At 49.4% G+C, this 27877-nt stretch overlaps 1 protein-coding gene across 9 annotated transcripts in view; it reads right to left on the bottom strand.

Moving 5' to 3' along the window:
• lama2 (laminin, alpha 2) overlaps window positions 1-27877 on the bottom strand; it is a 77829-nt gene that overhangs the window by 30019 nt on the left and 19933 nt on the right. For 4 of the 9 annotated variants that reach the window (XM_084699329.1, XM_084699331.1, XM_084699330.1 and 1 more), the window contains exons 6-24: window positions 27581-27670; window positions 26822-26939; window positions 25898-26076; window positions 25636-25735; window positions 25321-25481; window positions 23845-23985; window positions 22579-22749; window positions 19037-19141; window positions 16618-16829; window positions 16162-16303; window positions 13811-13924; window positions 12204-12331; window positions 11273-11359; window positions 6912-7123; window positions 4502-4608; window positions 4007-4267; window positions 1616-1796; window positions 1190-1326; window positions 139-375 (exon numbers count right to left, since the gene is read on the bottom strand). In XM_084699329.1, the coding sequence (XP_084555455.1) occupies window positions 139-375; window positions 1190-1326; window positions 1616-1796; window positions 4007-4267; window positions 4502-4608; window positions 6912-7123; window positions 11273-11359; window positions 12204-12331; window positions 13811-13924; window positions 16162-16303; window positions 16618-16829; window positions 19037-19141; window positions 22579-22749; window positions 23845-23985; window positions 25321-25481; window positions 25636-25735; window positions 25898-26076; window positions 26822-26939; window positions 27581-27670 (2883 nt within the window). Of the gene's footprint in view, window positions 1-138; window positions 376-1189; window positions 1327-1615; window positions 1797-4006; window positions 4268-4501; window positions 4609-6911; window positions 7124-11272; window positions 11360-12203; window positions 12332-13810; window positions 13925-16161; window positions 16304-16617; window positions 16830-16934; window positions 16980-19036; window positions 19142-22578; window positions 22750-23844; window positions 23986-25320; window positions 25482-25635; window positions 25736-25897; window positions 26077-26821; window positions 26940-27580; window positions 27671-27877 lie in introns of those variants that run through there. The other 5 variants (XM_084699333.1, XM_084699334.1, XM_084699335.1 and 2 more) reach the window with 3 other exon arrangements.

Raw genomic sequence — 27877 nt, 5'->3', positions numbered from 1 at the left:
GAAACTCATTTAAAGAATAAACGTTGTTCTGTCATCTCTATGGGTCACTGGTTAACTAAGGCTCTACATCCTTGTTAGTGTTGAACTGTATCTACGGTACCTCAGTGGGACCATCATGCTGTGTTGGTTCCTGGTTACCTTGCAGCTGCACTGTCCGGAGCGGTCAGCGCAGGCACACACCCCCCGGTCAGCGTCACATGTCTGCTCGTCAGAGCCAGCCACCTCGCAAGTGCACGCGATGCACTGTGGGAAGTCCCGGTGGCCCAGCTTGCACTCGTTGCACTTCTCTCCGTAGAAGTTGTCCCTGCAGATGCAGCATCCTGTGTTGGGGTTGCACTGCTGGGTCTCAGAGCCCACCACGTTACAGCCACATGTCTGGGGGAAGGACCAATACCTCAATCAATCAATCAATCAATCAATATTTCTTCCACAACTGTGGTTAAATACATTGACCGATATTGAATTAACCAACAAATGTATAACTGACTGGCAATGATCAATATTTCAAGCAATGCATCAATAGCTTAACTACTTCATCACTGCAAGAGGGGTGACTTTCAACCTTACCGTCAACACTCAGATTACACATCAATCTGAGACGTAACTGAAAAAATGCCTGTTTAAAACCCAGTCCACTATTTCTAGTGATTCTACTGTTTTCTGATGTTAGTCTCTATACCTCTGGTTTCCAAGGTTCCGCCACCATTGTAATGATAAAGACTCTGTTTTAATTTCAAAGTCATGTGCTTTATCAATGCTTCGTGACGAGACATGGTAATGATGTCTGAAAGTCTTCAATGGTGATGGAGACAGAACAAACACTGGATCAAACAATAGACTGACAGATGTGTGTAGAAGAGAGAGGAGAGGATAGGAGAGGAGAGGGGGAGAGGAACATAGAGTAGAGGAGGAGAACATTTGGAAGATGAGGAGAGGAGGAGATGGGAAGGGAGGGGAGAGGAGAGGAGAGAAGAGGAGGGGACACTTTTTTTAAATGACAAATACAAATGTTAAAAGACCGAAAGACTGAAGGGAACAGGAAGATCAGAGGAGCTTTAGATGACGGTGTGTTTGAAGGGTAGGAACAGAGAGGAAGAGAGAGAGAGAGAGAAAAAAGAAGCAAAGAGAGAAATAGACAGAGGAAAGAGAAAGTAAGTAAGTAAGAGAAAGAGAGAAATGCCAGTGGTACCTTGCAGCCATCCATGATGTCATGTCCCCAGTGGTTGGGGGCACACTTGTCACATCTCTCTCCTATGGTGTTGGGGGGGCAGATGCACTGGCCTGTGTTGGCATCACAGTTGTTCCCTACATGGGTGCACTGGCAGGCTGGGGGGAGGAACACTTACACTGTAACACTAAGTAACACCGACAGGTAGGAAATGCATTCTTAGGATTATAATACTAGGGATTTGTCTTCTGGTATACACTATATAAATAAAGTTGGATTTATATACATGTATTCAGGTTTTACGCGTCTCTTTCAAAGGATAGTGCTTCTCTATGACGGAGTTAACATGTATGGCAGAGTTCCGGTGGAGCGTTAACCTGTATAAGAGTGATCAAGTGTGAGGGTTAACACGTGTTCACAGTGTTCAGGTGTGTCGTAGAGTCTTACGTGTGCACCCTCCCTCCTGGAAGTTAAAGTGCCCAGGGGAACAGCGGTCACACTTGGGCCCCCCCACGCCAGGCTGACAGCGACACTGGCCCCCCTCGTCACAGTCGAAGGACTTGGAGCCAAACGAGTTACAGTGACAAGGTATGCAGCTGCCGGAAGCCTGGAGGCCATGGGTCTGAGTCTGGGGGAGGGGCAAGAGGGGGGGGGGGGGGGGCAGAGGGGAGGGGGGTTACAACACTAAATGAAGGGTTTGGGGAGGGTGAGTTGTGACAATAATACTAAAGATTTCTTTGTTTAGCAGTATCCAGATACTATGTGTACCCGGGCTCTATGATGTGTTTTATCACTGAGACATGCATCTCCACACAAAAAGGGGATGACAGGAGAAAACAGGCAAAACAGGAGAACACAGCACAACAGCACAGACAGCACAACAACACACACAGTATGACCAGCACATCCACACACACCTCGCATCAGTTACATTGTTTACCAGAAGTGTTGAAGAAGCTACAGAGAGAGGCTGCTATATACATTACCATTCCACATACTGAGGGAGAAAGAGAGATAGATAGATAGATAGATAGATGGATGGAGCGAGAGAGAGGGAGGGAGATAGATAGAGACAGAGAGAGGGGGAGAGAGAGAGATACAGAGAGAGGGGAGCAGGGAGAGACAGATGGTGTGATAGAAACAGAGGAGTGTGATTATATTGGAGCCGTCTGCTGCTCTCCTGTTCATTATTCCATACTCAGATGGGAGGATGGAGGGAGAGACGGAGGAAGGGATGGAGGGATGAAGGGGGGGGAGATCTGGGTGTTTTTCCTCGAACAGAGAGGGAGTGAAGAAGTTATTTTCTCCCAGGAACGAGAGAAGTAGGGGGGAGGAGGGGAGGGCAGGGCAGGGCAGTTGGAGTTATTCTTGTTTCATCTAAAAGTGGAGACCTGGGGAGGTCAACAGGGAAGATGTGTAAAGAGTTTCATATGGGGGGGGGGCATCTTTTCACAAGCCCCCCTCCACACACACACACATCTGCCCCCTCCGCCTCACCACTTTCTGAAAGTCCTAACAAACTCTCTGAGTCCAGTCTGACCAATGGTAGGCCTGCTGGAGTCCTGGCATAATCTATGTGTCCCATGCCAGCCAATCAGCAGGGGCCTGCCCTCTAACATCATCAAGCTGTTTTGGAGGGGGCGGGTTGACAGGGGTGGTGCATGATTGACAGCTGGCTTCCTATTTGAGCAGCTGCCAGGTGCTGAACTGCAGATGACAGGTGTGCATGAGTGTGTGTGTGTGTGTGTTTGTATTCGTGCGTGTGTTTGTGTATACGAGCGATGTGGCCGACAGTATGACCACACTCTCCAGTGCAATGCCACCACCAGAAAGTTCAGGAACTACGCTTGCTGCTTCTCTCTCGCCCACCTCTCCAGTCTGGTCTGGAACTCTTTCGTGTTCTACCCTGCTAAGAAGCTCAACTGAACAGTGCTGTTGAGACTGCAGTCTTAATGAAACAGCATTAAACAGGGACTCCATATGGTGTTTCTGTAGCAGCTCTGTAATGGCCATTCCTGCTCCTCACACAAAAGTGTGTGTCTACGGGGGGGGGGGGGGGGGGCGGGGGGCGTTGTGTGTATGTTTGTGTGTGTGGGTTGTTTGTGTAGGTGTGTTTTGAGTGTGTGTTTGTGTGAACTATAGTGGCTAAGCACTACCTACTGCTACAGAGCTCTGTAAGATTCAGTCACCCTTCAACTCTCTAGACAGAGCTAGCCGAGCCAAGAGCACTCCAGAGAAAGGATGATTTAATTACTGTCTAATCACTGAAGCTCTTTACGTCAGGTCAATTCATTATTCAGACGCCTGGAAGGGTTTCTGTTGCTCTGAACCCTTATCTAAATACTCTGTTATTCAGCTGCAGGAGGCACTGGTGTGGTAGAAGGATGAGGAGGAGGAGGAGGAGGAAGAGGTGGAGGAGGAGGACGGGATTACCAGATTATATTTCTATGCTTCTTGTTTTTAGACTGCTCCCTTGGCAGTTCATAGAGACACACACACTTGACTGGCCGGCAGGCTGATTGATTGGCTGGCTGACTGTTTGTTTTTCAGGCTGATGATCAGGACCAGGTGTCAAGAGAAGCTTCTCCTGGGGTCAGGGCCAATCAGAGGTCATTCATCTCTCACGCAAACCTTTCTACTGTGAGGGGGTGTGTTCCCAAACGTGCATGTGGAAGTTGCTCTCCCAGTGTGCCACACAGTGTTCTTGTCTTCGACACACGGGTGCATGTCACACACACTTGTACATGCTGAATCTGAACCAAATCACACACACACACACAAAATCCCATGCCTAGTCTGTGCACACGCACACACACACAGTGGCGTGCGTGTGTTTACCGCTGGGCGGTAGGCTCCTCTGGGACAGCCCCCTGTGCGGGACGAGCCCCATCTCTGCACCTGCTGGATGGGGACCCTCTCTATTGGCCGACGGGTTTCCCGCCTCTCGTAACCCTGGCGACCCAGGTTGCAGCGCCGCCCTACGAAGCCAGGCCTGCAGATGCAGCGGCCTTCCAAGTCACAGCGCTGAGACATGGCGCCCGTGACACTGCAGTCACATGGTCTACAAACCTGCTGCTCCGCATCCCACCAGCAGTTAGGCTGAGCCAATCACAGACGGCGGTGGGTGGGTGGGGGGGGGGGAAGGGCAGGAAGAGCAGATACAGGAAGTAGGCAGGAAGTTAGAGGTCGAGAAAAATGGTAAATGACTATGAATGATGCCCGGAGTGAACCTGTCACGGCTCATCTGAGGCCGGCCGGAGGAAAGTCGCAGAAAGTAGGAAGTGAAAAAGAAAGAATGTGACATCACCCAAAACACAGGAGAGGTCGACTCACCATACACTCATCACACTGGCGCCCAACCACGTGCTCTCTACACTGGCACTGCCCCGTCTGCTGATGGCACACTTCTGTTAGCGAGCCGTTACTGTGGCACTGGCACGCTGCAGGAGAAGACAGGCAGGAGAGGAGTAGGGTTAGTCATTTCACACACATACACTGTAAATACAGGATTTTCCCCATGTATCTACACTTTTGTAGCTACAGTGACAAACAGCATGGTTGTGAAGAGCACTGTCCCTGTGGAGGAACATCTAGATCCCCATCTACACACCAGACAGCAGGAGCAGGGACCGGTGCTGAGTGTGTGTGTGTGTGTGGGTGTGGGAGTGAGGACATACACGCAGATGGTCCCTCATAGAAGAGCCTAGGGGGGAGGGGGGCATCTGCTATCTCTATATCTTTCTCAACACACACACACGAGCACACAGCCTAACTCTCTCACACACACACACAGCAGCCCACGCATGCCTTCCTTTGCCTGCCTCCATTCTGAGTTGGGCAGGAAATGATGTCAGAGAAGTGACAGCTCATGTTCCTGGGGTGTGACAGCCTGGACTACAGATGGAACCAGCCGCGGGGAAAAGCTCCTACTCACCCAGAGAAGAGGTGTGTGTGTGTTACTAGGTGTGTGTGTGGTGTGAGCGTGTGAGGGAGGGGGGTTGCTGTTATGAGAACTGATGATGACCAACGTGGCCAATGACTATTAAGAATGTTGGACTGAAGAGCTGATTGGTTGCCCTCTCCTATCTTCACCAGTCTCTTCCCTGTCTCTCCTGTCTCTGGGCAGTCTCTGTGATGTCTGCAGTGTCTCTCTCTAAAGTGTCCCTAGCAGTAGCTCCTTGATCACTGATGCAGATCATCACCGGGTCCTGCATCTCTCTCTCTCTCTCTCTCTCTCTCTCTCTCTCTCTCTCTGTCTCTCTCGCTCCTTCTCCATCTCTTTCTATTTTTCCTCCTCTGTCCCTGTCTCTCTCTTTCTCTTATACTTTGTTTCTTTCCTTCTCTCTCTCTCTCTCTCTCTCTCTCTCTCTCTCTCTCTCTCTCTCTCTCTCTCTCTCTCTCTCTCTCTTTCTCTCACTCGCTCTCTCTCTTTCCCCTTATTCTTCTCTCTCCTTTTCTGCTTTGTTTTCTACTCCATCCTTTTCTCTCCTTCTTTTTCTCCTCATCTCTTGGTTTCTCGGCAGCCCCTCCTCCCTCCATCTCACCTCCCTCTAATTGTCCACAACTGCCAGACTAATTCACAGGAAATAGAGTTCTCACTACATACTTATTCACAGGCAATAGATTTCATCAGAAGCAAAAAAGAGGGCCTCACAGGTGGAGCTATCGTAATACACGTAAGCATTTGACGGATACTTGATTACAGAGACACCGTGTGCGCGTTCCAAAGGGACGTGCGTATTCATGTGTGTGCTGAGAAGTAGGGTGTGTGTGTGTGTGTGCTGTGTGAGCTGCTTGTAAGATCAATAGGATTCTAACTTATTCATGCCTTATCAATAGCCTGTGTCTATCATCAGTTGGCCCTGGCTTGATGCCTGGCGTGGAGGCTGGCAGGCTGCTGATCTATCTGGCAGAGCTGGGAAGAACCCTAATGACCTGGGCAGACTCACTACCAGAGGAATGATCAACTCTCTACTGAAGAGGGGAGGGGGGGGGGGGAGGGGACGAAGAGGGAGGCAGGAGGAGAGAGGGAGGGGGGTGGGTGGTAGTGGGGAAAGGAGAGAGGGGAGGGGAGAGGGAACAATATGAGATTGGGAGATCTGGAGAAATGGGGAGAGTGAGAGAGAGTGAATGCAAGAGAGGGGGATAACAAGGGACAAAGGGAGAGAAGAGTACAGAGAGAGGTGGAGAGGTTCAAAACAAGTGAAGAGACTGATTTTCTTCTTTTCGACTGAAAGAACAGCCTATGTGTTGTGCTGCGTGTACGTGTATATATGTGTGTGTTGGCGTGTGTGTGTGTGTGTATGATGACTGTGGAGGTGTCGAGAAGATGAATTCTGGGCTGACAGATAAGACAGAGATATAGTGAGGGAGGGAGCGTGAGGGCGAGACAGAAAGGGCATGAGTAAAGGGGGGACAGGCAGAATGGGGGAGAGAGAAAGCGAGAGCGTATGAAAGCGAGAGGAATGGACAAGTGAGAGAGAAAAATGAGAGAGAAGGGATTGGAAAGAGAGAGGAAGAAGGGATGAAAGAAAGGAGATGTCCAGATGTGGCTTATCTCCGTAAATCCCCATAATGCACCTGGCTTGGGACACAAATGTCAGTTGCAAATGTTACACCTGAAACCCCTCCCCTCCCGTCCTCCCCTCCCCTCCTGTCCTCCCCTCTTCTTTTCTCTTCTCTCGTCTCCTCTCCTATATCCCACTATACTCTAATCTCCCCTTCTACATTCCCCTCTACTTACGTTGGCAGTTCTTGGCGTTGACCGCATCGCCATAGAAGCCATCGGCACAGGTGTCACAGGTCACGCCCCCATATCCAAGGCGGCAGCGCAGGCAGGCTCCTGTGATTGGGTCACAGCTGCGTGGGAGGGCCAGGTCTAAGTTGTCATGACACTGGCACGGCTGGCAGGAGCCGCCTGGCACAGCTGGCTGCCCATAGTATCCATTAGCACACCTGCAGGGGGCAGCACAGAGGGGTGGGGTTAGGGTTGATCCTGGACCATGGTCTCATTCCCTGCGCTTTCTGGCTTAAACAAAACTGAACACCTAAACACCTGAACAGCTGAACACCAGAACAGCTACATAGCTGTGTCTGAATACCTGTGTGTGCTCAACACAGTAAAAGCATGCGTCACACTATCCTGGACCCTCTGGAGAATTTGTTTCTACCCTCCTGTGTGAAGATAACCCCTGCCTGAACATGACGATCTCATCAATACTCATGTTCACATGCAGCTGCCAGCCAGCTCATCTACAATCATCACCCAGCACAGCTACATAGATTGGAACCAGTTTCAATGACACACATACACACACATTCTCAAACAGACAAACACACACAAAAGCAATCTGAATCTGGGAACCCAAACACAGCATATGAACCCCCAGACAATATCAGGCTGCCTCAACCTCAATATCTACCCCCAGACAATATCAATCTCTTTCTTTCTCTTGTGCACACACACACACACACACACACAGTCCCAAAGTCTTATCTCCTACTCCCCTCCCTTCATGTTGGACCTGATAAAGACATCCATCCCATCTCTGCTGTTTAATGACTTCCAACACGCTTATCTCCACGGCGACCCTCTATCTGCATGACAGCCAATCGGGTAGTGCCATCACAGCAAATCGCGCTCTGCAGAACCACCCCCTCTGGTCGCTGTGGCGATTATTAATTGAGTTTGTTATTGGTTGTGACTGACTGTCTGCTGAGGAGTATGTGCGTGTGTGTGTGTGTGTGGGGGGGGGGGGGGTAGGGTAGGTTCCGTGTTTAGAACCATGGGGGGGTGGGGGGTGGGGGTAGGGGGTGAGTGACTGTGGGATTAAAGATGCAGATACCATGCCTCCATGGAGAAACCGTTTAATACTGCGGTAACTGGGGGGGATGGGGGGCAGAGTGAAAGTCTACGTTTGGGGGGGGGGGGGCAGTTCAGGCAGCAGGGGCAAAGGTTTAGAGGTGGGGTGGTACAAAACGAGGTAGTGGGTGATGGGGAGGGAGGAGGGGAGAGAGGGGAAATGTGAAGGTGAGAGGGTGAGAGGGTGAGGAGGAAAGGGTGAGGGTAGGGAGGAGGGAAGAGGAAGTGAGAAGGAAGCTATTTTTAACCCCCCCCTGGCGCCGGCTGGGGTTTTAAAACTGCTGTTACCCCCCTTCCCCCCCCAGACACTGCTACAGTGACTAGCTCACTGACGGCTACCGCCAGGTGTCACACACACACACCACACACACACACACACAGACACACACCACACAGACATATACACACATTTGGTATATCAGTCCATACTTCTGGACGCTTGTCCCTTTAAAATCAGGAAACGCCCCTCACAGACACACACTGCCCCCTGCGTCAGAGCTAGGCCTGCACACACACACACACACACACACACACACATCTCTATATCTGTCAGTCTCTTTATCAAGTGTTTGTGTTTCCTGTGAACCAAACCAAACTGTAACACTACACCAGTGAACACTTAGAAGCTGTCTATACTAGGGCTGTGCAGAGATGCCACCACTTCTATCTGTTTAACCAACCACAGGATCTGTATCATTGTTCAGATAGAAACCAGAAATATGTTGGGCCTTGTCAGAAATTATATCAAAAAGACTATGTGAACTGCAAAAGTTAATTTGTTAAAAGTTAAGCCTACATTATAATGTATTTTAAATAATTATGTTTAATAATTTGGTTTCAGCATTAGTAAATATTTCCTTATTTGCCTAGTTTAAGTAACTGTAAGACAAACATTTTTCATAAAACAGTAGTTGCCTACACAGTTGACACTGTGAAGCTATATTAACTCTTTGCCTCCTCCTTCTCCTCCATCTCTTCTCCTCCTCCTCCCCAATCTCTCTTCCTCCTCCATCTTTCCTCATTGTCCTTCCCCATCTCTCCTCCTCCTCCCCATCTTTCAACTCCTCCTTCATCTCTTCTCCTTCTCCCCCATCCCTCTACACGTCACCTTCTTTCCTCTACCCCACCCTCTCCCTTATGTCTCCTCCTACAACTCCAGCTCTCCTCTATCTCTCCTCCTCCTCCTTCACTCCCATCGCTCCTGATCCTCCTCTTCTCGCCAGGGTGGTGAGTGTTTTGCCAAATGTGCTCTCCTTTCTTATCATCCTCCAAGAATCTGAAGCCTGTTCTCTCCTCCTCCGCTTCCTCCCTTCCTCCCTGTCTCCATCCCTCCTCCCTCTCTGGCTCCATCGCTCCCTCCTACCTTCCCTCCATGTCTCTTTCTCTCTTTCCATCCCTGCCTTTCCCTCTCTTGCTCCCTTCCTCCCTTTCTCCCTCTTTCTGTCCCTCCCTCTCGTTTTTCCAATCAATAACCTGATTACTGCCAAGTCTCCTCTTGACTGGGAGGCTGAACCTTGCAGTCCTGTGTGAGTGTCTGTGTGTGTGTGTATGTGTGTATGTGTGTACGTGTGTAAGAGTGCGTGTGTGGCCGCTAGGCAGGCGTTCAGACCTTCCCACTTCACTTCAACCACTCCTCTCCTCTCATCTCACACTCCTCTACTCTACCCCTGACGGTTCCCAAGGGAGAGAAAGAGAGAAAGAGAGCGGGAGAGAGAGGGATGGAGAGAAGAGGAGAGATGGAGAAAGAGAGAGAGAGAGAGCAGGAAGCTATTATTACCCACTAACCCTGCTGACTCCTACCACAGAGTCTTATTATCAGAGCACTTCACCAACACAGCTCAATCTCACTGGAGATAGGGGACACACACAGGTGTGTGAGTGTGTGTGTGTGTGTGTGTGCATGTGTGTGTGTGTGTGTTTGAGCATGTCCTTCACATCTCTTTCAGAGCAGGTTCCTCAGAGAGCTGGACTGGTGTCAGCCATGATGGATCGAACCCCTTCCTGTCTACTGAACAGCACCTGTACCCCTTACATACACTCACACAAACACACACACAAACATGTGTGAGCAAATGCACACACACATTTAACATGTGTGCACACACGCACACACAAAACCACACACCGAGGCGATGAGTAGACTGTGAAAAGAGAGCCCCTGTCTGGTTGGGGCGGGGGGGGGGGGGGGGGGTCAGGCTGGCATCATCCATCTGCCTGGGGGGCCAGGGGTCGCATCTGACCCCCTTCCTCATCTCAGGAATTACAGCAAAAACTGCAAGTCTGGTGTTCCACCACAAAGCTGCACACTGGTAAACACTGGTTGTGGATGCCATCCTTCCTCCAGCTATTCTTCCCTTTATCCGTCCATGTCTCCTCCCTTGTTTCCTCTACCCAGGCTTTTCTCTTTTCCCCCATCTTTATTCCCTCCCTCCATCCCTTTCTCCCCCCCATCCCCCCCCCCCCCCCGCCAGAGAAGGACTAGATCTGATAGCTGGATGCAAATTATATGTTAATATGTAAAGACACCATCACACACACACACACAGACAGACAGACAGACAGGCATGTTGATCCATCATGCTCCGACAGGCAGCTTGGACTGCCTTAGGCTTGGGGGAGATGGTCTGAACCATCAGATCTGTCTCCTGAGGATGAAGCTTCACAACTGGTCCTCTTAGGCACACAGCACCATATGCTGCCACAACATAATAGTGCATAATAGTGTGGATGTGTGTGTGTGTGTGTGTGTATAGGGTTTTGGCAGACATGACTATCAGATCAGATGAGCACAGCAGCAGTCAGACAGTGATGTTGGATCTAAGCTGCTTAACCCACCTTATCAACTCACCAGCCTTGAACCTCACATAACAAACTACAAAAAACTACAAATGACATAGCCCCTCTAGTTATGTCACATGGCACAGTCCATCTGTCACCAGCCCATAATAGGAGAAGAAACACAGGCCTACTGGTGACGCCTAGCAGCCCAGGGGCTGTTGAGCAGAATCAATCACAAATGATCCTTGTGATTCTTTCTACACCAGGCAGAACATTGTAACTGTGGAACAATACTGTCAGAAAACAGTCAAACCTTTTTAACTGTGGTACCACATTCAGAGGATAAGTGTATGTGAGGGTTATGTGTGTACGTGGGAGTGTGTGAAGAGTGTGTAAGGGCTCAAGGAGTGTGTGTGTGTATGTGTCTGTGTGTGTGTGTGTGTGTGTGTGTGAGAGTGTCCTACCGTTCGCAGCGTGCTCCGGTGTATCCAGGAGGACAGTGATCACAGAGCAGCTCCCCCCGGGGGTCCTGGTGGCAGGTGGGGCTGAAGCTGCCAGGTGTCCTCCCCGACACCAGAGGAAGAACACAGAGGAAGAGGAGAGCGGAGAGACGGGTTAGAGTCATCCTTCCTCTCCTCTCACCACAACATCACTGAGCCTAGCTGCCACTGACGGGAAGGGTCAGACCTCCAGACTCCCCCCCCGCCCCCTGCGCCCCCAGGCCCAAAGATAGAGCCCTGAGGGGGGGGGGGGGGGTTGGCTGGGGGGGCTGGGTGAGCGGGGGTGTGTGGCTCAGGTTCCAGCACCGGAGGAATGGCTGATTGACTGGCTGGCTATTTCAGACAACACAGGATCCTAGAGGGCCTGAGGACCTGGGGGGGATGAAGGAGGTGAGGAAGAGGAGAGGGGACGGGGGGAGGAGAGGAGAGGCTTTCTTTAGCCTGAATGTGTCAGGGAGGTGGGCACAGCAGGGCAGGGCAGGGGAGGGAAGGGATGTATGCCTTTCTTTAGCCTCTGGGTTGGCAAGAAGTGTATGAAGTGTGGGTGTTTCCCTTAGTTCTGTATGGCGTCAGACACATCCCAGTGCAGAGGAATGCTCAGCTGCTGGTGTGTGTGTGTGTGTGCAAGTGTATGTGTGTGTGTGTGTGTGTGCGAGCCAGAGTAAGTGAGTGTGTGTACATGTGAGAGTGTATCTGTGTTCAGAAGATAACTCTACATTTAGTAATGTACTGTACAGTCAAAAGGTCCAATTCATAGAGACAGGTATAAAAGGACACCCAGAAAGGAACTTGAGAGCTTGAAAGAGGGAGAGGGAGTGAGATAGACATAGAAAGGGAGGGGTGGTTGCTGAAAGGGCGGGTCAATGCAACTGGATAACGTTTCTGAATCACGCACTTATTGGACGGCATGTTTAGGGGGCAGGCGCACGGCTGGCAGTCATTGACCGTTCCCTTGGTGGCGTCCCCATAGTAACCAGGGGCACAGGTGTCACAGTGGAAGCCGGTGGTGTGGCCAGAGCAGTCCTATGGAAAAAAAAGAGGTCAAAGGTCAAGGTGTGTTTGTGTGTATACATGGTCAATGTGTCAGCTGTCTGTGTGTGTCTGTGTGTGTGTGTGTGTGTGTGTGTAAGAAACCCTACGTGTGTGAGTGAGTCTGAGGACGTTTGTGTGTTGGCCACATGTCTTCCCATTCCCACACCCTAGCTTTCTGTACTGAAGAAGACCAGGTGTGTCTGTGTGTGTGTGTACCCCCTGGTAGTATTGGAACAGAGTCCTGTGTCAGAGCTCAAGCTGGCCAATGAGATGAAGGTGTTTCCCTGCTCACACGTCTCACACCAGGGATGAGTGCAGGCGAGCCTGAGTGTATGTGTGTGTGTTTAAGATCTAGTCAAGCATATCGGCTGTACACACGTGCACAAACACACAGACATGTAAAAAAACGCCCACGTAAACACACACACACACACACACGCTTCAGCAGGCAGCACACCAGGTCTGAATGTAGATCATGACATCATTCACGTTCTATTACAGCCTTGGAGGAGACCCTGGGGAGCAGTGTGTGTGTGTGGAGTGTGTATGGTGTGTGTGTGTGTGGAGTGTGTATGGTGTGTGTGTGTGGAGTGTGTATAGTGTGTGTGTGGAGTGTTTCCAACACTTGACAGATCAAAGCACATTTTTTTCCGGTCTCTCACTATCCTGCTCATATAAAATTGAACTGCACATGTTTGTAACAGTGATGTGTGTGTGTGCCAGTTTAAGCTGCCTTGTGCAGGTGGAAATCTGTAGCGAGAAAACAGGTCAGACAGAGAGAACCGCACATGGTCACAGGATGTGTGTGTGTGTGGCGAGAGCATGGGAGCAGCAACACTCAGTATCAGAGGTCAGAGAGCTGTCAGGGTCCAGACAGACAGGCAGACCAAACCAGCCTCAGATATAATCCCATTGCAGGAAGAAGCAATCAACTCAGATCTGGTCTAATTCCAGGGAGAAGCAATCAACAGATCTGTTCGCACAGCAGACGGGGATGTTTGCAGTAGCGGCCAAGGCCAGTGTCTAGCTTGTCTAGTGCTGTCTGCAGGCAACATCAATCACAGCCTGATAAACACAACAAGGGCAGGTAATCAATGGCAGAGCATAGATGGAGCTGGCGAGGATCAAACCAGGAGTTCTAAGCTGTCAGGGCTGACAAGCTGAGAGACTAGGAAACACTGACCACTACAAGACAAGCTAGGAAACTAGGAGATACAGTTTCCTCTAGAAAACAGGTTAGGAGACTAGGAAACAGTGAACACTACAAGACAAGCTAGGAAACTAGAAGATACAGTGTCCTCAGGCTAGGAGACTAGGAGACAGCTCCTCTCGTAGACAAGCTAGGAGACAAAGAAACCCTGACCATTGGAAGACAAGCTAGGAGACTAGGAGATACTGACCCCCCAGGACACAAGGGAGGAGTGTAGGAGCCTCGGTGTAGGAATGAATGTAGGACATCTCCCAGCATACCTGACACTCCCCTCTGACCTCGTCACAGTGGGAGGCGTGGCCATGGCAGTTGCACGGTTCGCATATGCCTTTGAACATGGTCCCGTTAACCCTCCGATGGCCTGCTGAACATCTCTGTAAAAGAACATGACCCGCGTGCGGTAAGAGAAGGTGGACACATGCTGGGGTCAGACGTGACGAACACACACAAAACATATAATCCACATGGCACAAGTGGTTACACCCACCATACATATACTTACTGGTTTCTGTAGGGTAAATTCTTGTGAATTACCAACAATAAGATAACAAACTCATCAAAGGTAGTGTAGATATCAGATAGATAAATTGGTATTTCCAGCGTGTGTTTTTGAGTGCATGTGTTCATGTGTGTGTCCGAGTGTGTGTGTGTGTGGTTGTGTGTGTGCTTGAATGCGTGCGTGTATGTGAGAGAGTGTGTGTTTGAATGAATGCATGTGCGAGAGAGTGTGTCTCTGTGTGTGATGGTGTCGGGTTCTAGGCAGTAATTATCTGTACGACAGTGTAATTATGTCATCACTGCTCAGAGACTGCAGGAGACGGCAGCTAAGATTACTATCCGACTAACGCAATCTTACTAAAACCTCTACCCTACTCTGCTCTATATTCTGCTCTATGCTCTGCTGCTCTACTTTAAACAATTCTACGGCTTCAGACAGGTGTTAAGGACTTTCAACTCAGTAAAATGATGTGCTTGGCTCTCCTATTGGGATGACAAGAATTAGCAACATACAAACAACACACACACACTCACACACACAGTGGTGTGGAGGATATACTGTGACTTCATCTACACCTCCCCAACATGTGTGTATTCATGATCGTCCCGATGAGCAAGGATCAAAAGCTAATTCAGTTTGAAACAGTGGCCAAAGAGTGTGCTCATAATCCTACTCATGATAGGACGATGTGAAGTTCATTTCTCTCTGCGGTCAAAAATCAATTTACAAAATGAATCACAGGGAAATGAACAAGGGTGGCTGGCTAGCTCTAATGAGATGGATGTCTCACGCAATTTTAAGTGGGTATTGCGGCAAGTCCTTTCCTCTAAGGAGGGGGTAGGTAAATCCCTTTGTTCAAGGGCAGGTACATGGCATGCACCTGTGTGCACACACACCTACACCTCTGCAGACAGGGAGTTCCTGTGAGGATTTTTGTCCTGGAACAGTTCTCTCTATAAAACAGGAACACAAACATGCTGGGTCTGGAAGGTTGACTGCATTCCAGGACAATGATGAGAGAGAGAGAGCAGGCAGGGCCACAACAACAGGCAGAGAACAAGCCACATCAAGGACAAAGAGAAAGATAGAGAGAGAGAGAGAGAGAGAGAGAGAGAGAGAGAGAGAGAGAGAGAGAGAGAGAGAGAGAGAGAGAGAGAGAGAGAGAGAGAGAGAGAGAGAGAGAGAGAGAGAGAGAGAGAAAGATGGTATATAGGGAGAGCAGACAAAGGTAGATAAAAACATAAAGGGTATTGAAAAGCCGATTTCTTTAATCATACCATACGTCTGTGTGTGCGTGTGTACGTGTGTGTGACAGAGAATGTTGAATGGTTGTTTGAGAGGAGGAGGACTCATTCTGAGCTCTGAGGGACAGGTAACTCTCCTCCTCCCCTCTCATCTCCACCTTCCTCCTCTCTCCTCCTCCCCTCTCATCTCCACCTTCCTCCTCTCTCCTCCCCTCTCTTCTCCTCCTTCCTCCTCTCTCCTCCCCTCTCTTCTCCTCCTTCCTCCTCTCTCCTCCCCTCTCTTCTCCTCCTTCCTCCTCTCTCCTTCCCTCTCTTCTCCTCCTTCCTCCTCTCTCCTCCCCTCTCTTCTCCTCCTTCCTCCTCTCTCCTCCCCTCTCTTCTCCTCCTTCCTCCTCTCTTCTCCTCTCCTCATTACCCCCCCTTCCCCTTTTCCATCGCCTCGGTCAGCACTAACCATTCATGCAGTGAATCAATGGGCTGGTCTCTTCTCTCTCTTTTTTCTCTTCCTAAACGCTCTCTCTCCCTCCCTTTCTTTTTCTATCTCTCTCCAATGGAGCAGACAACTCAGTAATAGCGCTTCCATGTCTCGCTGGCCAACCTCTCTCTCACATTTCAGAATGACACCGGAGGAGAAAAACTCTGCTTTCTCCACTGTTCCCCCCCCCCACACTGCTCCCCCCACCCCACCCCACCCCCTATCCAACTCCTCTTTTCCCTGCCCTCTTTGCCAGTGATCCTTTTCACCCAAGAGTAAAGAACCCTATAGGCCTGGTCACATAAGTAAAGGACACAAACCAAACATTCCCTGGTGAAGACGTAATGTGTACCCATGCCCCTGTAGCTTCTGGTGTAGATAGGGTGTGTTTACCTCACAGGACGTTCCCTGGTAACCAGGGGGACAGAAGCACATCTCAATGGCCGAGGCCCTCTTTCCTGTCACCTGTCTGGGGCCACTTCCTGTCACCTGCTCCCCACCAGGAAAAGCCTCTTCCACACTCACCCCATGAAGCCTGGCAGACAGACAAAGGGAAGGAAGGATGCACCGTTATATGGACAGACAAACATATGGTCAGACAGGTGGGCATATATTCAGTCAGTAAGACAGACAGAGGAACAAATGAACAGACTGAGAGATAGACAGATAGAGAGACAGATGGAGAGAAAGGGACAGATAGAGAGATAGATAGATAAACATATGGAGAGATATACAGATGGATAGATTGTCAGGTGGAAAGATAGACAGATGGACAGAGAGAGGGGAAGAAAGGTCAGTGTAAGGTCAGAGTGCTGGGTCAGGGTCAGAGCCTGCAGTTCCTTAGCCTACCTGTAGATGGCGGCCAGCTCATTGCTGTATGTGGCTCTGAGAAGCAGGCTGCGCACATTGGTCAGTGCCAACATGAAGTCCCGCCTACTGACAGGAAGGCCGGTTTTCTCAAACAGGAAGTTATCATGTCGGAGGACAATCTCCTTGGAGACCTGGGAGGCAGGGTACACTGGTTTTCCGAAGCTCCTGTCAATCATCCTGATGCCACTGCCCTGAAACAGAATAGATTACATAAGTCTTACTGTGATAGCTGGCTGGTCTCTCTCTGGTCTCCACTGGTCTGTCTTTGGTTTCTCTCCAGCTCTCTCGCAACTTACATGTTTCTCGTTGCTCTGTCTGATGGGCATATGTTATTTTTCTTTCTCATGTTCTGACCCATGCAGTGTGCCTGTACATCACGTGCACAGTTGCCACAATGTACGTAGAAACAGTAGGTGGACACAAACAGACTAACTTCTCTGATGGCTGAGTCTATCACCTTTGGATGTGTAGAGAGAAGCTATTACTTACACACACATCACACTCACTCTCACACACACACACACACACATCAGACACATACACATATAGGCAACACATATAACCTTTATAACACCTAAAACACTTGGAACACATAGAACACTGAGGAACCATAACTGTCAGAGAAAGAAAGGATTGATTTTGGAACTGCACAGTCATAAAGATGACTGAATGTATTAGATACAGAGAGAGGAGAGGAGGAGGAGAGAAGGAAGAGGAGGAGGAGTATTGTGGGGAATGTGTGCACATAGGAGATAGTGTGCAGGAGGTGATAGAGAGAGGAGGGTGGGAGGATGGTAGAGAGGGCTGTGGAGAGTGTACATATGCAGATGCAGGATTTAACTGCCTGTAATGACCTGTCAAATATTCTCACCTGACTGCCACACTGCCTTGCATCTACCCCACCATAAAACCTCTGTCTCATGTCAAATACGGGCACAGGGAGCAGTAGACTTGGTCTCTCTTTCCCTCCCTGCCTACTTTCACCCTTTTCTTCAATTCTTTCTTTCTTTCCTTCTCTCTCTCTCTCTCTCTCTCTCTCTCTCTCTCTATCTCTCTCTCTATCTCTGGAGAGGACAGAGGTAAAGAGAGGACAGGAAAGAGGAGGACGGAGGAGGAGAGAGGTAGGGAAGGGGAAGGAAGGAGGATGGAGGGAGGGGCTGAGAGAAAGAGAGAGACAGACAAAAGAAGACAGTGTGTGTGTACTTAATCTTTAGGATTAAATTCAAAACCATACTTGAGGGGGAAAGCCATTCCACACAGATCTCACGCTGCTATGAGCTGGAGAGTGTAGCTGAACGAACTGAAGGACAGATGGAGAGCTGTGCTCGCTGGCAGTGGGATATTAAACCAGGATGTTGTGGATCACAGCAACATTAAAGGGCAGTGTGTTTAATAACCCACGCCCAGAGAGTACGGAGCCATGAACACGCGTGTAAGGCATCACACCAAGGTCAGTGAGTGGTAATGTTGTAATGTGTTTGCGTGTGCATGTGTGTGTGTGTGTGTGTGTGAAACTCCTCTCTAAAATAAAAATAAAAATCCTTTATTGAATCATTTATTGATCCCAAACTCACCCAGTAAAGTGAAGCCTGGTGAGGTCTGGTAAAGCTGGATTACAAGAGGAAGTGGACGAGACACAGTGGTGTCCACTTCCTGTCAAAATGTAAAGTTGGGATTTTCAGAACTAATTGTTCTGTGACGTTGAGTACAATTAATTAATCAGTCCATAGCCCTGTTCTCCAATAGGGTCATAGACCTGTTCTCTGATTGGGTCATAGCCCTGCTCTCTGATTGGGTCATAGCCCTGTTCTCTGATTGGGCCATAGCCCTGCTCTCTGGTCCATCGAGACCAGTGTTCCACCTTTACACGAGGCTTCATGACAACCTCCATAACTGAGATTGCACCAGGGAACTGAAGGAATGCCCTGGACACACACACACACACAAATATACACACAAATACACAAAGCAACAGACTGCTGTAGGACTATGGGCTCTCTGTCTAAGGCCCAGCTAATGGCAACCAGATGCTGTCTAATACCATGACACACATACACACACGTACACCCGTGCACTAATACACACACACAGACACACCAATGCACACAAACACACATATACAAACACACACACACACTCACACGCGTGCACACAGACACACACACATAGCTCTAAGAAGAACCAGCTGTAGAGAAGAGAGAGTGGTGACTGGAGGCAACCTTAATGCAGAGGCCACACGGGGGCGGGCCTAGCACCACCCTGGACCAATCACAGCAGGAACTGAGTAGGTCAAGTCTTCTGTGGTTTCTCTATTCTACTGTAGTTACTGTTGTTGTCTAATGTTGAGGGTGTATTGGGCTGGCCACGTAGTCATTGTGTTTGTGTGTGTGGTTCTTACCTCTATGATGACATCAGGCTGGGAAGTGACTCTGACCTTCTCTTGTCTGTCCGGCTGGGTGTCGTAGGACACACTGTACACCAAGACACCTCCATACCACCCCAGCTGCACACACACACACGCACACACACAAATATGATTACATGATCAGATCAACAACAACAACACAAGTTTTCGTCAACATTTCAATATTTGGTAGACTTTACACACACTTCCCCAGAATACAACGGAGAGAGGAAGACAGTGAGGGAGGGATTGGGGAAGGAATGGAGGAGGACAGGGACAGAGAGGCAGAGAAGTATAGAAGAGAGGCAGGGAGGGATATGCAGGGAGGCATCGAGGGAGGGAAGGAGGGGAAGGGAGAGAGTGCGGGTTGAGAGAGTTACTGTCCCGCTACAGTCTTTATAGCTGCTCTGTGTTAAAGCTTGGAGGAGAAACCCAGCTAAAAGTGCCCAATAAACACACCATCCTGTGTGTGTGTGTGTGTGTGTGTGTGTGTGTGTGTGGTCTTTAACACCACTGGGGTATGAAATGATTCTGAGCCCACCACAAATCTACAGCTCTGCTGGAAGGTAGCGGAGGTGGAGACACACACACACAGTAATAGTGAGGATGCATCATTGGTCACTCTAATCAGCTTTGAACAGATATCCCTACATCAAGCAGGCACACAGACACATCCACATATACACAGACATATAAAACATTGTGAATAACGAGGCAGTTCAACACCACATTACAACTAATGACTGGGATCCCTTCCTTCCTTCCTTCCTTCCTTCCTTCCTTCCTTCCTTCCTTCCTTCCTTCCTTCCTTCCTTCCTTCCTTCCTTCCTTCCTTCCTTCCTTCCTTCCTTCCTTCCTCCCTCCCTCCCTCCCTCCCTCCCTCCCTCCCTCCCTCCCTCCCTTCCTTCCTTCCTTCCTTCCTTCCTTCCATCCTTCCTTCCTGCCTTCCTTCCTTCCTTCATACTCCTCTTAAATATGGCTGCATCTCAGCAGATATGATCCATATCCTCCTCCTATAGATTTGCTTTAGTCCCCCCCCCCCCCCCCGTGGCGTTCCTGGAAGAAGGGCCGCTCTTTTCCTCTCCACGTTCTCTTTTCTCGCACCTCTCTCTCTCTTCATTTCATAGTGTGTGAGTCAGAGGACTCTTAAGATTCATCAGGGAGTGGTAATCTAGTTTGATCAGGAGGGGGCTTGTTCCAGCCAGGGACACGTCTATAACTCCGCTGGAGAACAACAGGTCTCACTGTGCCCCTGAGAGGAGAGGACGAGATGAGAAAGAGGGAAACAGAAGAGTGACAGATGAGAGAGGGGGAGGAGAACAGAGGGGGGGGTCAATGAGAGGAGAGAAGGAAGAAATTAGGGAGACAGAGTGGAATTAGAGAGGAGGAAAGGAGAGGAGGAATAAAGGAGGGAGAAGGAAGAATGGAGAGAAGGATATCTGAGGGTTAAGGGAGCTGAGACGTTACTGGAGAGATCTAAGATCTTTCAGGAAATGAATACCAGACTGTTGGCTGGGCTTCCTAAAACAAGAACACAAACACACACATCTGGTGTCTCCCTGCTAGGCTTCAGGTTGTTGTTCTAGAGGGTGGGGGTGGGGCCACCCACTGGGAGTCTAAACAGGGTTGTGCTGGGGTTCCCCCTCCCCCCCCCCCCCCCCTAAGACCACAACTGGTGCAGCTTCAGACCCCAGCCACATCAAGCCTGGAGAACTGTAACCAACCCAGAGGATTTGAAATCTTTTCAGACTGATGATGACTGATGTCAAGATTCCATATTGATCATATCTGGCACAATCTTATCTTGTTCCAAATATCCCATTCCCCTCCCTCCCTTTCCCCAAAAACCATCGTTCTCAGACCAAACACTCTCAAACCAAAGCTAGTCAGCAGCTCCCCCATCTAGCTAACTTTGATAACAAAAAATCTGATAAAGTTTAGTTTGAGAGTGTTTGGTCTGAGAATGACAGAGGTTTTTCTGAGACTGAAGCCGTTTGGTCTGAGACTTGACGCCTTTTCGTTTAAGTCTGAGGATGTCCTAAAATGAACACCATACCTGAGGCCAATGGTCATTGTAACTGTTTGTGTTTGAATGTATGTGTGTGAATGTGTGTGTGACCGTGTGTGTGTGCACCCAGCCAGGGTCAGTGCAACTGAAGCCACAGTGCAGTCCGGCACAGCCTGTTCCCAAACAGGGCTGTCGGCTCAGTGTGCTGGCTCAGTGTGTGTGTGTGTACATGTTTGTGTATTCATGTGTGTGTATCTGTGTTCCTGTGGATTAAGAGTTGCAAGAGTGTTCTTGGATTTGAATGTGCATGCATGCAGAGACACACACATTTGTAGTGTTGTGTAATGAAACGGTGTGTGTGTGTGTGTGAGTGTAAGTGTGTGTGTGAGGTACTGGAGTGTGTGCTCAGGCAGCTCTGCTCAGACGGCTTCATCCATCATCATAATAGTCTATTACCCCGGATAGGTCACAACTCTGGAGGAGGCGCACCACTAATTGGTGCTATTCCTTTACCTTTCTCCTCCTCTATCTCTGCTCTCTTCTTTCCTCTGATCCAATCTTTTCCTCTCCTCTCCTTTACCTCTCCACTGCACTACTCTGCTCTCCCCTCCTCTATCTCTCCTTTCACTTCCTTCTCTCCCTTCTTCTCTTCTCTTCTCTCGTCTTCTCCTATCCTCTGCCTTTCCACTGCACTCCTTTCTCCTCCTCTATCTCCCCTCTTCTCCTGTTTCTCCCCTGTACTCTTCCCTCCTCTCCTCTCCTGTCCCCTACCTCTCCGCAGCTCTCTCTTAGGTCTTAGTCGGACCTAAGCTCGATCAAAGCGCAGCCACCACGAAGCACCAAAATGAAGAGGAGCCAAGCCAACTGTTAGTCTTCTTCATTAGTGCGTGTGCCGTCCTTCCTCCCTGCTGTCCACACAGGGTGATGAGACCAGACACATCCATGTGGAGCAGTAGCCACATTCCTCCCTGTCTCTGCCTGTTACTGCTGGCCTGCCTGACTGCTGACACACACACAGACACACACACACATGCAGGCAGGCATACACCACGCACGCACATTCAGACATGCTCTCTAACACAAACACTGAAACATACATAGACACACATCCTCTCTCTCTCTCACTCTCTCTCTCACTCTCTCTCTTTCTCCCTCTCTCACACACACACACTCTCTCCCGGCCCCTCCTTTATAAGTGATAATGATGTGTTTTTCCTGACATTAGGAGGATAGATAGTCACGCCTCAAGTCCTCGGCTGAAAACAAACACATCATTTCATGTTTCATGAAGCAAGGCATGGTGTTCATCCCATGAAGCACTGGGGAGGTAAGGGAAGAGAGGAGCGGGGAGCGAGGGATGACGACAAATGCAGCCTTGAAAGGGAGAGGAGGGGACACACTTTAATGTACAAACAAGAGTAATACAGCGTATATACTCTTATATAAGATAAGCAAACACAAGAGAGGAATAGACAACAGCCCACATCCTTCACACATCCTTCTTAGAGAGTGTGCACTGCATACTGACCTTGTTTCCTAGGTAGTGAGCAGGAGCACTCCAGTAGTATACTTTCCCCAGGTGAGTCCTGGCCTCTGAGTGGCTGATACTGAGCTGGAGGGGCGTGTCTCGGCTGGATATAGGCCACACCCTCCTAGTCCCGCCCTCACTGGACAGGGACCACCCCGCCAGTGACGTCTCCTAGACACACACACACACAGTTTAAAACGATATTATCCACATTCTGCTGTTGAGTTCTGAGAGGTTCATTAATGTCTGATGAGCTCAAATCAACACTGTCCATCATGCTGACTATCACAGACACACACTGTCACATGATCTAACACACACACTGTCAGACTAAAACTCTCACATGCACACTCTCACAGGCCACATACCCTGGCCACAAGATGACAATTGCTTTAGGGTTATTGGAGGTGGAAAGCACACACACACATGAACATTCACACTAAAATCCCAAACTCTCTCTGCCTCTTCCCCAGTCAGCCAGAGAGAGTGATTACAAGCAGGGGTGCAGTGAAGGGACACACAAGGTCAGGTTAATTGCAGAGACAGACGTGTGGCTGTCTGTCACACACACTATCACACTCTCCATCAGGTCCTGTCACACCCTGACAGCCCCCCCCCCCTCCTCACTGCTCTGTCAGTCTCAAACAGCCCCCCCCCTCCCCCCACCTCACTGCTCTCTGTCAGTCTCAAACAGCCCCCCCACCCCCTCACAACACAGACACACTTCTTTAGCACATCAACCCCCCCCCCCCCCCCCCCCGTTCTGCTGTCAGTCTCTCCCACTCCCCTCTGCCCTCAGTTAACCCCCCCCCTCCTTCTCCTCCCACAGCCCTCCCCCCTGACCTCCTGTCAGGCTGACGGGGCCAGCTTACTCACAGGAGTAATGTTTCTGTAGACATGCCCCCACTCCGACTCCCCCCTCTCTCCCCTCTCCTCCACACCCTTCCCTCCACTCTCCTCACTCTTCTCTACCCCCGGTCCTCCTCACATCTGTCTCCCCTCTCCTTCCCCTCCTCTCATGCCTCCCCTTGTCCCTTTACAGACAGGCAGAAACAAAGACAGACAGGAAGACAGACAGACAACAGAGATATGACAGACAGCAGACATTCAGACAGACAGACACAAGCAGGCAGGCAGACCATCAGAGAGACAGACAGAGAGACAGACAGACAAATAGACAAACACACAAGCAGGCAGGCAGACCATCAAAGAGAAAGACAGAGAGACAGACAGATAGACAGACAGATGGGGTGGCTAGTCTCTTACATTCCTATAGGACCAGTGGGAGGCGGAACATTGGCTTGCCACACCGGAACAGTAACACTTCTCGCAACCACGGATATGGTCTCTCTGGAGATCATAGAATCCCAGCTTGCACCGGTCGCAGTTCTCACCTTCAACATTCTCCTGTAGGACACACACACACACACAAAGCAGCTGGGTGGTGAGGGTGTTCTTCGCAGTGTGACAGAACGCACACCTCTGGGAAGATGTCTCTCTGTACATCACAAACTGTTGCTCCACAGTCATTAGACTGGCAACTAGGATCACAAACACACACGCACACTGACAGTTTTTGGTGTGTGTGTGTGTATGCGCCAGAGAATGTTCTGTTTTGTGAGTGCATATCTGGTGTATTTGTGTCTGTGTGTGTGTGTGTGTGTGTGTGTGTGTGTGTGTGCAGAGAATGCGTTTGTTGTGTGTGTGGTGCATATGTGCGTTATTGGCTGGCTCTGATCTCCGAGTGTTCTACTCCTTTCCCATTGGCTGGCTGCCTGATCAGGGCCATTACTAGTTGGCTGCTATGTGTCGAGGCATCTCCAGATGAGGATGGGAGGGGGGCGGGGGGGGGGGGGGTCATTAAATTAGCAGAAAAACAACAGCTCTCTTATAGTCAGGAAACTATGATCAGTTTATTAGGGAGCTGTGCGACATCAGAGACACTGGCACTCACTGCTCAATTAAAATTTGATTTGTATAGCTCTTCATACAAGCAACAGATACACACAGATTGAGACCTAAAACAATCTAAACCCCCAAAGCTGGAAGTGTTTCAGTAACCTAGGGTCATCTGTGGCAGTCTATTGGATGTGTGTGTATGTACGTGGGGGCGGAGGGGGGGGGAGAGTGATGATGATAGTGACGATGATGAAGGTGAAGTTGGTGTTGTTTGTATCATTACAGCAGCAGTCTGCTGAAGAGTGTTGAAGATATAGACCCTGATGATGATAATGAGGTAGAAAAGTCTGTTGGGGTCCAGAAGGTTCCAGCAGCAGTGAGTCTCAGCTGGAGATACTTTACTTCCTGTCATCTACACTGTCACTTCCTGTCAAGCACATTAGGTAATGAAGCCATTGGCCAAAGATCACACTCACTCCTTGACATCGAAGCTGTCAGATTCTCTAATTGCTTGACAAGGCAAAAAGGGGAGGCAGGTGCAGTAAAACACATGTGTATGCCAGAAAAGCTGAGTCAGCACCTTAACATGCTTAACACGCTAATATGAACACGCTAATCGACACGGCCATTAAGAGACGTCAGAGAGAGAAATGTTGAGGAAGAGTCTGCCGATGCTACTAGTATGAGTGTGTGTGAGTGTGTGCTAATCTGCGTGTGTGTATGCATGTAAACGTATGAGTGTCTGTGTGAAAGCATGTGTAATGTGTGTGTGTGTGTGTGTGAGAGAGAGACAGTGAGACAACAGGTGTGTGTGTGTGAGAGTGAGAGCAGGTGTGTGTGTACCTTGCAGAGGCAGGGTGACTGACAGGGGTCCTGGTTGAGGCTTCCTGCCAGGCTGCAGGTACAAAGCTCACAGCTGGGATAACCCGTAAAGCCGAAGGCACACCTGTCACACCTCTGACCCCAGAAACCTTGTTTACAGTGGCATGACCCAGCTGTCTTCTCTGCAGGGATGGCATGACAGTCAAACAGGTGACACAGACGAAGGGAGGGAGAGAAAGATAGACCATATAGCAGCAACAGTAATGACATCAAATGACGAAGCATGTTTAAAGAAACATTTGGAGAGGAGAGACGAGGGGTGAGGGGGAGGGTTACCTCCTTGGGCTTGAGTCTGGTCGGCAACACATGATTGGTCGAGAGAGCCGACGGGGTCACATGAGCATGGTTGGCAGGGGTCATCATCCTCTGGACTCACCTAAAGAGGGAGGGGTGAGAGGACAGAGTTAGAGAGGAGGGACAGGAGAGAAAGAGAGGAAGGAGATAAGGAAATGAGAGGAGAGATCTTTGGTCTATAAGTCTGTCTGGAATCATGTGTGTGAGTACTACCTACTTCCTGTGCGGACGAGAAGGAACCTACCCCATGGGGCCTGTAATAGCCTGGTCGGCAGGTCTGACAGTTCACCCCCGCCGTGTTCATGGTACAGTCCATACAGACTCCGCCCCCCTGGCGCTCACCAGCCATGTTCACACTCATATTGGCATCCGCCACCGTCTGGTTATAATAACACTGCTCTGACTTCCCATGGCAGTTACATTCTATACACACACACACGCACACACACACACACACAGACACACGATTACACACACACACGCAAACACACACATAGACACACACACACAGCTCAGATCCAGTCCCAACATTAGAGAACATCAAACAGCAGAATAGTGCCAGCTCCATAAGCAAAGCACATCATTACGGTACCTGAAGGACAATAACAAACAAACAAACAACAACAACGTTGTTGTTTTGGATCACAGTCTCATGGGCTGTGAACACTGATGGCATTTAGAGACGAGAGTTGATCAAAGATGATTTATGTCTAGGTATTATTAGATAATAAAGTCTTTATTTAACTTTAACGGATTGATCAGAGAGGAGAAAGTTGTCTGTCTTCTCATGAGTCCTGGTGAGACTGAGTCAGAGAACATGCTTTTCCCAGTTGGGAGACACACAGAAGGTCTATGTGAAGACACTGGAACTGCTACTCAAGTACAGACAGGATTCATCTTCCAAGACCCACACCACACAAAGAAAATGTTTGTATGCATGGGTACCGTTCTGTGTAATTCTGTCCATAGTGATTAAATTGACAAGTAGATTTTAAGATGATGTTTGTCTGACGTCTTAAAAACTGGTTTGAATTGATTGGTATCTAACAGAAGGTGTTTGAAATGGCTGGGCTGTAACAGAATATGTTTCAATTGGCTGGTATCTAACATAAGGTATTTTGATTGGCTGGTATGTAACAGAAGGCATTCTGATTTGCTGGTATCTTACTCTCACAGACGTGTCGTGTCTTGAAAGTTCCGGCCATCCAGGATTTTTGGTTGTAACCAGGGCAACAGCGGTCACAACTCTCCCCACAGGTGTTGTCTTCACATTGACAGCTGAACTTCTACACACATACACACACATACACGCATACACACACAAGCATGAGTGACATCACGGCTGGAGGATCAGGTCCCCAGAATGAAGAACATGACACCACATCACACACAGCCTCAGGCAAGCAGGTGTCAACCAGGAGTCTGGATATGAGGCTACTTTAGACAGAGGAATAAGTGTGTGTGTGTGATTGTGTGTATGCACTATTTGCCTTCTTTCTGATGAACAATCAGAGTTTGTAAATGAAGAGATCCTGGAGATAGATATTGTTTCTGTTCGGACCAAAGCATGTGAGATTGTGAGGAGAGGAGGGTTGGGGGGGATTGAGGGAGAGGTGGAGAGAGAGGGAGGGAGCGATAGAAGAGATAGATAGATAGATAGATAGAGAGAAGGATGCGTAGAGGGAAGGAGGACTATATGGAGGTAGATCTGGAGGGAGGTGTGGTTGTTCAGGGGACAGGCCTTAGTGTGAGATCGAGGGAGTGATGAAGGGATGGAAGGCTTACCTTGGTGTGGTTGTTGAGGGGGCAGGCCTTAGTGTGAGATAGAGGGAGTGATGAAGGGATGGAAGGCTTACCTTGGTGTGTTTGTTGAGGGGGCAGGCCTTAGTGTGATATAGAGGGAGTGATGAAGGGACGGAAGGCTTACCTTGGTATGGTTGTTGAGGGGGCAGGCCTTAGCGTGACCATAGCAGATACACATCCCTCCCACTGAGATGTCCTTGATGGAGTAGTAGTACTGGAGAAACACACACACACCACACACACACACACACCCACACAAAAAATAGCATTGACGCACCATGTAACAAGCACAGAGGTAAATGACTGAACAGACATCTATTATACACAGGTACAGACCAACTCTTCTTGGACAGGTTCATTAGGTATTCGTCAGGACTTTCTGTGAGTGTATGTGTGGGGGTGTGTATGTTCTGCTAATGCT

Source organism: Hypomesus nipponensis, chromosome 6, assembly GCF_054491055.1.
Source record: "Hypomesus nipponensis isolate SF chromosome 6, ASM5449105v1, whole genome shotgun sequence".
Lineage (NCBI taxonomy): Eukaryota > Metazoa > Chordata > Actinopteri > Osmeriformes > Osmeridae > Hypomesus > Hypomesus nipponensis.
The sequence above is the reverse complement of the archived record's forward strand: the minus strand, read 5'-3'. Positions and strand labels throughout refer to the sequence as shown.